This window comes from Egretta garzetta, unplaced genomic scaffold (genome assembly GCF_000687185.1).
Source record: "Egretta garzetta isolate BGI_Z169 unplaced genomic scaffold, ASM68718v1 scaffold203, whole genome shotgun sequence".
Classification (NCBI taxonomy): Eukaryota; Metazoa; Chordata; class Aves; order Pelecaniformes; family Ardeidae; genus Egretta; species Egretta garzetta.
In genome coordinates, this window is record NW_009259235.1 from 349797 (window position 1) to 362158 (window position 12362).

Genomic DNA, 12362 nt, shown 5'->3' on the forward strand with positions numbered 1-12362 from the left:
TGCTAGTTCTTTGTCCTGTGTTGCCTGTAGGGGGGATGCTTCAGCTTTTTACAGCCTTTGAGCAACGTGCTGGCCATGCTCCTGGCCTGTCTTTGGCTCAGCACAGCCCTGACTTCTCCAAACCCCCCAGCTTCTGTCCTGCTCCTCCGTGACATCAATTCTTGACTCTAAGACCAGTTCTGGCCTGACCTTAGCCCACTGAGCTTGTCTGCACATTTTCAGACTTCAGTTCCTAAGTAGTCTTCTCCCAAAGCTGCCTGCTTTGAAGCCAAATGAAACAACTAGACTGCAGAACAGCCTAGGTCAGGCCTGACGTGCTCTGCAGTGTCACTGCTGCTTGGTACTGCTATGCTCTGGGGGATCCCACCTTCATGGCCGATTTGCTGCCTGGTTTGAAAAGACCAGGTCTCTTGCTAAGCACAAGGATGCTGCTGTCTGCCCATCTGGGTCAGAGCAGAAGATGAGACACATTGGTGAGCCCGAGCAACAGAAGGACAGAATGTCAGACTGATAAAATCCCAGTCTTGTGATGAGTAAGAGACATTTATTGGAGAAAAGGCTTTATTTATTAAGACGGGGCATTTGTAACATACCATATTGCTCTGATGCTCCAGGTCTCTGGGAGGAGTCAGAGATCCAGCCCAAATCCTTAGCTGAACCACACAGATGTTGGGCCTGCCACCTTGATGAGAGGCCTTTCCTACCTCAAGACTCTTCCATCAGCAGTGTTTGTCTGATGAGGAGGGGCTGAACCCTTCTGGAATAGGCTGAGGGACATGTGAGGAGAGAGGCAGGGCACAGATCCTTGTGGCTGAGCAGTGGCAGGCAAGCAGCTATTTCGGATGACAAATTGCCCCAGGCTGGAAAGCAGCAGGGTAGATTTGAATAGAGTCACTGTCAAAATACCAGTGCTGGACCATGGGTCTGCAGGATTCTGGTGGTGCAGAGCCTGGCCCTCAGGATGCAGGGCTGACTACGGCTTCTTCTGTCCCTTCACGTTCTGTCTCTCCTCATCCATGGCAGCTGCTTGTGCCCGCAGCCGGCTCCAGTACTCAGGCAACTGCTCCCTGAGTCCCAGCAGGCTCTGCTGCCTAACAAGGGACGAAAAGGGTAGTTAAAACAGTCCCTGCCATTCCCCCAGTGCTCAGACAACCCTATTCCAGTTGCCCAAGGGCCCCTGGGGCTCACTACAAATTAAGAAGTTCAGACTTCTTGTGTCCAAAAAACCTCAGTGATTCCCTCATGCCACTTAGCACTCAAGTTTACTGCTCTTGACAGCAATGACCTCCATATCTCTTTTTGCCTGTTGGCCTCTGCAGACACAGGTCTCACTGCAGTTGTATCTGTTGAACTGTATCTGTTCTGCTCTGGCTTGAGCTCTCAGTGTCCAGGAAGCAAGATATCCCTGGAGGTGATGTCTCCCCAGTTTTTCTGGTATAAGGCAGACAGACAGTCTCCTCTCCAGTTTTATGAGAAGGAGGGACAAAACTGGTGGCTGGTACTAGCATAAGATGAAACTTTTCTGCACTTAACTATCCAGATAACACCACGGAATTCATCCTGGGATACAAGGAATTAGGGAAGGCTACCAGCGAATATGTGCTGTAAGGTCATACCTGCACCCATCTGTCCCATTTCAAATTGGAGAATTAAGGCATAGTGAAAAGAGCAAACAGAAAATCATTGACATGGGATCTGGCTCCAGGTTCCCAAAAGTAATTCAAGGAAAAGGTCACCCAATAAGAGATGTCGCATTGCCATCTAGTGACGGCATGAACTCAATGCATCAGCTTAGCTCTGCAACCTCGGCCTGAGAGTGCTGGGGACCTTCTCGAACCGAGAAACCTCCAACACAAATCTACTTAGACATCAAATGAATCTAGGAATGGAGGGGAGGAGCAACATACAAAGAGATCCCAGCTCTGCCTGGCTATGGGATCAAAAGGAAGACACAGATACTTAAGTGAGGGTCATATTCCCTGACAAGCTTGCATAATCTGTGTTGCACAAAAGCACATTAGAACTGGCAAGCCCTCTCTACCTTAAATGACAAACCTGACCCAGGAATCCTGACTTACAGCTGTTAAATTGTTCTAGGAAGGACAGAAGGGAGAGGAGGAAGAGTTCTGAGTGACTGTCAGTAATCCAGCTACCTGAACATCAACTTTACCCCGACATAAAACTGTCACAGCACACAAAAGAACCCAGAAGCTCCAGACCTTGATGGACCTGAGCAACACCACACCAACAACACAATAATGCAGGTGCACTTACCTACCAGACAGAAGGAGAACCTTACCTATCACGTAAGAAAATGTTACATCTCTCAATCCGTGGCAGGTTCTGCAAAGATTTGAGAGGCAAATCTGGTTCCTTTGGGAAAGCCTCCTTCAGTGAGTAGGAGTTGAAGTCAAAAAGGAAGATGGTGCTATGACTGGCTCTGCTCTGTGCCAATGTATCTGCCTGCTGCTGCATATCTCCTAGACACAAACAAGAACAGTGGGGTATTGCATCAGGAGTCATCCAATAAGAGCTATCAAGGATCAGTGCACAGCTTAATGCACCCAGTGAGCATGTGTTTAAGACCACTCCGAGATGCTACCCACCTCGAAGCAGCAAGCACCAATTCACACTATCCACTACAAACACTGGCTGCCAGGGCGATGCTACAGCATGAGAAGGTGGAGTACTGAAGCAGTAAACAATCTGCGATGTGGCAGTGTTCATCAGGGACACTGTGCCATCCCAGGAGAAGACCATGGCCTGAAACAGCAAGTCGACACTTAAAAACAGATGTAAAAGAAGTTAAAAGCTTTTCCTGGAAAGGATGTGGAATGACATTCAGGACTTCATATCCCCAATTATGATGCTGTTTTCTTTGCCTGCCCAGTAGTCATAAAGCCACAGCAGACAACAGGCTGTGCAGGGAATTTGGACGGGAATCGCTGCAGACTGGGACTGGAAAAGTGCAGCAGAGCAGGTTAGAAATGAACTAGATCCAGTCTTCCGCATCGCTGGCTCTGGTGAGCAGCTTTTAGTCCTTTTGTCCCCACGCCTGAAAACTTTTTGAGTCCACTTGAAAGGTTTGGCTGGACTTGTGCTTGTAACTTCTCCTCACCATGATGCCCTCTCATATTTCACCCGGATGCCTGAAGCTTCATGGCTGAACCCCCTCATCTTTGCAGTTGGACCTGTCCACATGCAGAGGGCCTCCAGTGCCTCCCACCTCAGTGACCAATTAGAGGACATGGGTGCAAGGGGATACTGAGTAAGATCATGGAAGAGAAACCCTTTGAGAATGACCAGCTACACAGAGGCCTGCAACTGGTGCAGGAAGGCTCCATGTTAAAAATAGCTGGAGGCTGGGAAATGATGCGAGGTCAGTACCGTATCTGATTGCCCCAATCCTAGTCTTCTAGGCACCCAGTTACAGCCATTACTGGAAACAGGATTCTAAGTCAGATGGACCTGTGTTCTCACTCAGTTCTTAAGAGAGCTGGCAGTAATACTCACTGCACTGGGGAATGCCAGGACAGGCACTACCACGCTGACAGCAAGATTTGGATCTTCAGGCCTGTAAAACAGACTCAGGCTTATGCCGCTGTTTCATGTACCTGGCACATACTAAGAGGCTGAATGACAGTAGTATTTTGTGGCACATGGGCTGGCATAAAGTTCAAGCTGCCTTTCTGTGGAGACATAGCCTGCCTCCTCCTGGGCAGGAACCCCCGAGGCCCATCCCTGTGCAAACCTGTCTAGGAACCATGTTGGAGATACAAATCCCCTGCCTGCCATGGAGGCATGAAACCATAGTCTTTGGAGTAGCAGCTTCCCCAAAGTTGACCCTTCTCAAACCAAGGGGATAAGTGAACATAAAATTGATAAAAGGATGGCAAGAAATGCTTATTATGACTTCTAGGGGGAAGCTGTTCTGGCTAGGGCAGAAGATAGAATAAAAAATTCCCTTGGGTACTTGGCAGAGACCCAGCTAGTTGAACATCAGCTCTGAAGCAGTGCTACAAGCACTTGTGTTCTGGTGCATAGAAAAACCCAGAAACACCCCTAATTCTGGCATAATCATTGGATTTTAGCACTGGAACTGACTCCTAGCAAAACCACGCTTGCTGCTGACAGCAGAATGGCAGAGCTATCTGGGTAAAAGCAGTAGAAAGTTCTCTCCTCCACAGAAATCTGGGCCTCCCTGCTGGACCTGACCACTACACCACATGGTTTATTTGGCTGGAGTGAGGTCTGTCAGAGTCTACCTCACCTGTCTGCCAGGAGTGTGATGCTGGCCTTCCCGGCCCTGGGTGCTTTCACCAAATAGAAAGAGCTGTCTGTACACAGCACTAGAAGCTGCACAATGGGACAGGCAGGATCTGTACCAGGACAAGGTGTCTCATCACTGGCAGCTGCAGAACTCCGCAGGAAGTGGATACTACGGATGAGATGTTCCCCTAGGATGGCAGTCACAGAGAGTGGGTATCCTGGGGAAGCAGAAAGAAAAAAAAAAAAAGCAAGCAGTTTAGGAAGAAAAAGGAACTGGCAATTTATCCATGGAAAGCTTGGCTTGGGCTGTGGCCTGCTCAGGGGCAGCATCCACCAGGACAATCCTGAATGGCAGAAAAAGATTCTTCTGCCAGGAGAATCCCTGAATCATGGCAGGATAACACTAGCACTGACGGCAGCCTGGACTGTGATGCCACAACCGCCTCAGAGATGACCTGAGGGGTGCAGTGGCAAAGCAGTGACTGTCACTGTCTCACAGCCTTGGGGCAAGACAGTCGTCAGTCCTCGCTACAGCAGTTCACAGTCCCTGCACTACTGTGGATGGGAATGGTTCTTCAAGAGCAAGGGCAGTCATGCTGCACTGGCAACTTCTGGCCAAGCACCTGATGAACATGTCAGTCCAAACTATTTTCAGATTTCCTTGTAAATTCACTGCCAGTCCCCTGTTCACACCAAGCCAGAGCCTCAAACTCCTAGGGAAGGGAGTGATTTATCCACAGTGATCCAAATACACAGTCCCAAAGGGCAAGCTCACCTAGGTGTTTATCCCAAATAGTTATTGTTGCATCTTCACATGCCAGTGCCAGGTACCTGGAGCAGGAACTGACAGCCGAGCATGCAATTGGAGCTGCGCACGGCCACACAACATCAGGTTTTGGATCAGAGTCTAAACAGAAGGACATGAAGAGAGGCAACTGTAAGAAAGTGCAGAGCATTCTCTTTCGTGGCACTAGCATCCAGTTTCCCAATAAAATATGCACCATTCTGCGGTCTCCTGCCAGAGTGGCCTCACTAAAAATACTGCCAGCCCATGCAACATGGACCCCCACCGTCCAACTGACAGCCTAACCCACAAGACACAAGGCAGCTCTCCTCCCCATTCCTCACTTCCCTGAATCATGAAGATCTGGCTGAATGACAGCCACTGGCCACTGAATACTCCCACTTCCCACAGAGTGCTCTGTTAGAGAAAGCAAGACTTTCTTACCCACTTTCTCCTTGAGTGGACGGTTAAGTAAGTACAAGCAGAGATTGTGACTGCCATCCCAGTGCACACTGATGCCAGATGGAACATCTGATACAGAGAAGGGGATAACAAAAGAGAGAAAGAGACTGGGGACAAAGAAAGGAACAATCCAGGACACCAAAACACCATTAGAAAGCTCTCATCGGAGCTTTCACCAAGTCCCTGATGGGACTTACAGAACTCTGCTCACACAGAAACTAAACCAGAACAAACTCTTCCCTTGTTTGTCATTTTTATCTTGCCTATGGGCTCCCTCATCTTTTTTTGGTATTTGGGGGTGGGGTTTGTGGGTCTTTTTTAACTACAGGGCTGTTTGTTTGACTCCATACCGGCAACTGACTTATAAGTCTTAGGACTGACATTTTTATGCAGGCTTATGTCCTTGAAGATGGAATTTATATAGTGAACCCAAGCCAGAGCCACTGAGCTCTAACTAGAGCTCAATGTCACAGAGCGATGTGCTTCATAGATTAACAGCTTTTTGCCCATTTGGATTACCTGGCTGTACTTTCATTTCAGGTCCCACTTGTAGGATCCAGCTAGGCAGGAGAAAATGAAAAGTAGCACATCTAAAAAAAAGGAAGAAATATAAGTAAAAGTAAGCCTTTGATAAGTAGGCAGCACTGCAACAAGACCTGGAATGGCTCTAGCCCCTTGCCCTGAAACCTTGGGATCAAGGAGGCAAAGCTAAGTCAGAGGCTTCCATCTACACTTGAAAAGTGCCCTGTGTTGATGTCTCATGGACTGAAATCCTGGTTGATGTTCCCACTCACCTGGGAATCTCCTCCTTGCTCTCTCTCTCACCCTCAGCCTCCAGATACTCCCGGTAAGTGCTGCGGAAGATTGCTTCCTGCTGCTCCCACTGGGAGTCCTTGATTAGGTGATTGTACCCCAAGCCAAGCATGCTGCCATCATCCATTTTCTTCAAGGCATCCAAAGGGCTTTTAAAACTACTGCCTGGATTGGGAACACAAAGAGAAAAGACACAGCCCTGGAGGAGCAGACACCATGGAGTGCTCAGAGGCACTTTGACCACTCCTTTGAAGGAGGCTTCAGGGTGGCATTGTCCTGAAGAGGAACACTCTGCATCTTCTGTGGGACTTTCCATATCACTAGCCCATTTTCCAGTACTTTAAGGTGGGAACCAGGGCAAGTCATCTGAGGACTCAGCTCACCTTGCCTTTCTGTGGCATTCTCCCTATTATTGTCCCAGCATAAGGTCTGCTCCCTTCTCATCCTCAGAATTCTGCTATGAATCCGGGACTCAGAGTGATGAAGTAGGGGTGCTGTCAGGTTGCTAGGGTCTAGGAAACAACCTCCTCCCTCTCCAGTGACAATGAAGCTGAGGGTGTATGGCACCCCCTTTGAGACACACTCAAGTATTTTGTGCTAACAAAGGTGATACGCGAGATGGTTGGCTAAGAAGCAACTCCCACTACGGGATTACATGTCACTACAAAGACAGGTCAGGAAGGGATCAGGGAGCACATTACTGAAACTTTCTGACCTGTTCTGTAGTCATAAGGGCCATGATTCCTTTGCCACCTGAAGGAGGCTGCAGGTTGCAAGTACGGAATCAGTCCTGACCTGTAATGGGTTTGGGTGGCTTCACTTTCAGCAGCAGCACTGGGAGACTCAGCTTTGTATCAGCTTTGTTTGCAGACACAGGAGACCCCTGCAACATAAAAATGTCAGCCTGAGAACTGTGTTGTGCCCTATGCTGCTAAGTTTTCACCTGTTCATGGGAATCAAATGCTTCCCAAAGGAAGTGCATGCAAAGGTCAGCTGACACTGCCTAGGTTTAGGCTCATTCTTCAGGCCAAAACACAGAAACTCGAGGGACTTTCTTTCTACTTTCTCAACAACATCATGAATGATGTCCCACTTAGACGCCTCCTGTCTTTGTGCCCTAAATAACCTCCACTTCTGATCTTACTAATTTTTCTGAATTATTCTTGTTGCAGAACAGGCCTGGGTGGGGCACAGCAAGGAAAAAAGAAACAGAAAAGAAAAAAAGAAAATAAAAGGGAAAAAAAAGGAAGAAAATAAAAAAAGAAAAAAAAAAAGATAAAAAGGCCAGGAAAGCCTTTGCTGAAGGAAGAGGGAAGAGTTATAAGGTAGGTATCACAGAGGGTTAGCTGGACGTGCTGGGCAGAAGGTGCCTGTGTGTTGAGAGGTGAAATCTAGCAGGGTGAAAGCGATGGAGGAGAGGGTTAAGCACTGAATCAGCATTTAAAATTCCCCATAACAGCTCAGGACATTCATTGAGGCCAGTTACCATCTCTGCAGAACCGTCTCCATGCAGGTCCAGACTTTTCTGCCAAAGAACCAGAGGTGACAGTGGTTAGTGCAAACAGGCAGAGACCCTGCGCTGCTCAGGCGGGTTCAGCCATGACCCCCCAGGCTCCTCTTGTAGGTAGTCTAAAACACAAACCCTGGTTCAGGACCAGGCTCCCAAGCGGAGGTATCAGGCCCAATTCCCACTCCTCTACACCTTCCCCCAGTAACACAAAGGAGAAGCCCTGTGGGAATACCCTTAAACAGGGCCTCTGCAGATGAAGCAATACTCCTGGGAAAGAAGCTGCCAGTTTCAGGGAGGGGTAGCAAGAACACTAGCCCTGGAACCCAGGGAACCTCATTGGAAAGCCTATCTTGGGAGGCTAAACATGTCCCAATAACACAAAGGCCTTATGAAATGTGGGATGGGCTGACATAGCAGCTGTAGAGACACATACTCCATCCCCAGGGGCAAACAGACTCGTTCAGCCTGTATCTTGCTGTCACTGTCTGCAGGAGCAAGGCTTGGGGAAAGACCTGTAGGCAAAAGGGTGTAACAAAAAATAGCACAGTGGGAGATGGAAGCATTTAGTACCACAGATGTCCAGCTTGACCTCCTCTCGCTGCAGGCTAGCCCTGCTGCAGCTCCTGGGCTCTTTTCCATCTCCTTCAGCCAGGAATCCTTAGGCAATCGGTAGATCTCCAGCCAAGCTTTTGTGCTATCTGCATTGGGAAACCACGTTGAGCAATTGGAAATGAGGAGAAAAGGTCTTTCAAGCAAGCAGCCTCTGTTATCTTATATCCTTAAAAGAAGATTTGGATATTTACTGAAATATGAAATCTCTGAGAACTCCATGCAGCCCACCTCTCCTCCTACTTAAGGCTTGACATGTTTCACCGAGACTGATATCTCAGCCTCCAGCTCAAGTCCTCAAGGTCCCACATCCACCAAAGAAATTCCGTGAAGCGACTCAGACAAAGAATTTGACCTGTAGCCTCTGAGGTAAAAAAGAAAGTGAGACGTGGTCTCACACTGATTCTCTGTGGATGCTACATATCTCATTCTCAGCATATGTCCAGGCAGATTTCACCAAACATAGGTCCAGAAAACCTGCTAGCAGCAAATGGGTTGATGAAGGCAGCTGCCATGAAACAGAATGTTGCAGCAAGGAGCTTGTTGTAGTGGTTTTAGAGACTGTCTCTATGCTGTCTGGCTTATGTCTGCAGAGAAAATTCTTCAGGTCTACGTATTTCCAGTGTAAAAGTGAGGCATAGCAAACCAGAGGAAGAACTGAGTTTGGTGCTTCTGGAGAGGAGGGGGAAACCTGCTTTCACTGAGCCTTCTGGATGCTGGGAACTGCACTCACCAGTTCCAGACAGTTCACTTTTGGGATCAGTCCTGATCCATACCAGGCCTTTTGGAGAGGACAGGGAGTGGCAGGAGCAGCTCTATAAGCTGGAAGAGGGACTGAGAGGGTTAGGACCAGGATCCCGGGGAATACAGAATACTTGGAGTATTTTAAAAGCATTGCTGCTGGCCCTTCTGCTAGAACACAACAGACGTCACCCTGCACACCATGTTCCTGCACTTGCCTTGCAGCAGGACTCCTGCGTAGTCTCCTCCCGGGGGAAGTACCACCTCCACACAAGTACTTCGCTTGCTAATGTCCTCCTGCCAAAATAAAATGAGCTGGTATCAAAGCAAGATCACTGATTCAGAGAGCTTCACGGCCTTACGCAGTTCTCAACAGGGTAAAGGCCAGACAGAATGTTGGAAGAACAGGAATAAATATTGGGCAGCACTCTTGGAGCATAGCTGCCCATGACAGAAATTCCTGAGGGCAGTCACTACTCCTCATGATTGATTACTTACCAGCCTGTGCCCAGTGTCTATGGAATTAACTCAGTACTTACCACTTCATTTAGGATTATAACAAGTAGGAAGCTTTCCTTGTAAAAGCAGAAGAGCCAGACAAGCCCTGGAATAGAAATACAGAAGTAGCAGTAGGAGAAGGAGAAAAGTGAACAGATGGTAGTCATGCTCTTGAGAGATGGCTGTTACAACATGTGCAGGAGAGAGAACAGGACTACATTTTTTCCTGGTCTCAAGGAAGAATACCCCACTGCTTCCAGCACTAAACTTTTGCTGGCTTCCTTATGCCAGCACCAACAAACACTCAATTGTACATAGAGAGGGATAAGCCAGTTTGAAAAGTATGTCCATCAGAATCGATAGGTTTCAGATGAATCAACAAACTAACCTATTTACCACAGCACAGGCTGTGCAGCTACAGGTGTGGAAATGAAGCACAGGCAGGAGGTCATGCCAAGCAATGGTTCTTTCTGTCCAGTCCAGGGTGTTCCTAAAATTTACTGAGCTTCACTGTCATCTCTGCACCTGTCTCTGCTGCTCCAGAGAGGACACCAAACCCACACCCTCTGCTAATCACAAGGCCCTAGAGCCACTCTGTCACCCTACAACCTGTTACCTAATGCCCTCTTTGCAGGGCTTTCTGGGAAACCTGACAGCCAGTCTAACATTCCTCCTGATTTAGCACTCTTCCATAATGCAGCTGCCAACTCTTCAGCTCCAGAGCACAGCTATCCCTAGCTAGGTCACGGAAATCCACGTCACACTAACCCATTTCATCCACAGCAAGCAGGACATGGCGCTCATTCCCCAAATCCAAGGCATGGATGGCACAAATCTCTGTCTTGACTGCATCCCAAGCACAGACCTCCTTACAGTCAGGCATCTTGAAGGCAGCCAGACCCACGGACAGACCAACAAAGATGTATTTCCCAGACGCTGCAAGGCAATTGGCTCTTCCAGCTACCTAACAAGAAAGGAAAAAGATGAGTGTACCCAATTGCCTCCCCAGTGGAGGATACATCAGCCATACCAGCGATATACTCCCACCCTTTCACCAACAGAAAACACTGATTTATTCTACAAGGGAAAAATTTTTTGCATGAGCTTTCATCAGAATAGCAAGGGAGGGGCTCTCATCTCTGTCACAGAGATTGTTCTGTGTTGGGAATGAGAAAGTTTGTTCCTACCTTTCCCCTTCCAATAAACAGAAGGGGCTTTAAAGGCCAAGAACTCAGGAGCACTCAGGCCTCCCACTGCTAATGCAGAGCTGTGATGGGATGCTGAACTCCTCTGGGCAATCACAGAACACCAGCAGATGCCAGCGTATCCTCCTGGATACCTCCACATACCAGCAGGGAAGGCAGCACTGCCCTTCTGCTCACAGTGCTCCCATTAGGGCATTCACCATAACACAGAGCTGAGTTTGCCCATTTACATGCTACTGACTAATTACTTTCTCCTCGGCAAACAAGGGTGGAGCCAGCAGAAGGTGGATTTAGTGCTGGTTAATATCTGCTTCTCTTTCCAGAGAGGTGTGATAGATAGACGGAAGCAGAACCTGTCAGACAAGCTTAGAAGCTGCAGCCTTTTCAAGTGAATCAGTGAGATGGTGGTGAATTCTGAAGAAGGTGATGAACAGAAGGATGTAAAATCAACTGAATGGACATTCTCTAGAAAAGCTGCTATGGTGATTAATGCTGTCTCTGCAGTGAGGGGCTCTGTACCTGGAATTCAGCTGTAGGAAAGCATTTTGTGGGCTGGACCTTTAGTTTTTGCGCTTCTCGGAGCATTTCCCTTCTTTCAATGATTTCCATAGCATTCTCAAAAACCAGCATCACCAGTTTGTTGATCATCCTGAAGGGCTGAGGCAATGCATCACGCTTTCGATCGGGATCCTGCAGGAAGAAATCTTCCTCATCATCCTTTAGCCAGTCCTTTTCAGATGGCGGAGGAATCTCCAGGGGATGTTTCCGGATATACACAGCCATGGTTCTGCCCTTCCAGATGCAAAACACACCACAGATGCAGGAACCACAGTAGATGGAGAAGAACGAAGAATCATGCAATATCTACTTTCATGAGGTAATGAGGGAAAAGAGAAAGGTGATTAAGAGGGAAGGGGGTTCCTTTCAGTATAAATAGCCAGAGCAACCCCGTTGTATATAGCTCATTTCTACTCACTGCATCGCCCCTGTTACCTGGGGGTTTTGTCCTGCTCTGGGAAGATCTGCCCCACAGCACCCGTAGGTCACCTACAGCAAGGGGAGCGCAAAAGTTTTGGCACGAGTCTGTATAAGAATTATGATAAAGGACTCAAAAACATTAGCTTGTTCTTCATTAGAAGACTTACTCGGCCTAGATAAAATCCCAACAATTAATTAGGAAAGCAGGTGAGTTTCAGTGGAAGTTATAAACTTCACTTCCAAGGCACCGGGTGCTTTCTGAGCTTCCCCACCAGGGCCGGGGGGGGGGCCGTTTTGGCACGAGTCTGTATAAGAATTATGATAAAGGACTCAAAAACATTAGCTTGTTCTTCATTAGAAGACTTACTCGGCCTAGATAAAATCCCAACAATTAATTAGGAAAGCAGGTGAGTTTCAGTGGAAGTTATAAACTTCACTTCCAAGGCACCGGGTGCTTTCTGAGCTTCCCCACCAGGGCCGGGGGGGGGGCCGG

The 12362-nt window shown here is 48.1% G+C and overlaps 1 protein-coding gene across 1 annotated transcript; it reads right to left on the reverse strand.

Annotated features, from left to right (window-relative positions):
• Positions 1–973: 973 nt before the first annotated feature.
• WDR93 (WD repeat domain 93) lies at positions 974–11674 on the reverse strand. The gene is made up of 15 exons (XM_035891456.1): positions 11411–11674; positions 10455–10650; positions 9728–9792; positions 9407–9485; positions 8409–8536; positions 7124–7211; positions 6310–6493; positions 6035–6105; positions 5498–5584; positions 5045–5176; positions 4271–4487; positions 3514–3574; positions 2607–2763; positions 2300–2480; positions 974–1091 (listed from the first exon to the last, which is right to left on the reverse strand). Exons 1-15 carry the CDS (start codon positions 11672–11674, stop codon positions 974–976), a joined length of 2028 nt encoding a protein of 675 aa, XP_035747349.1.
• Positions 11675–12362: the final 688 nt, after the last annotated feature.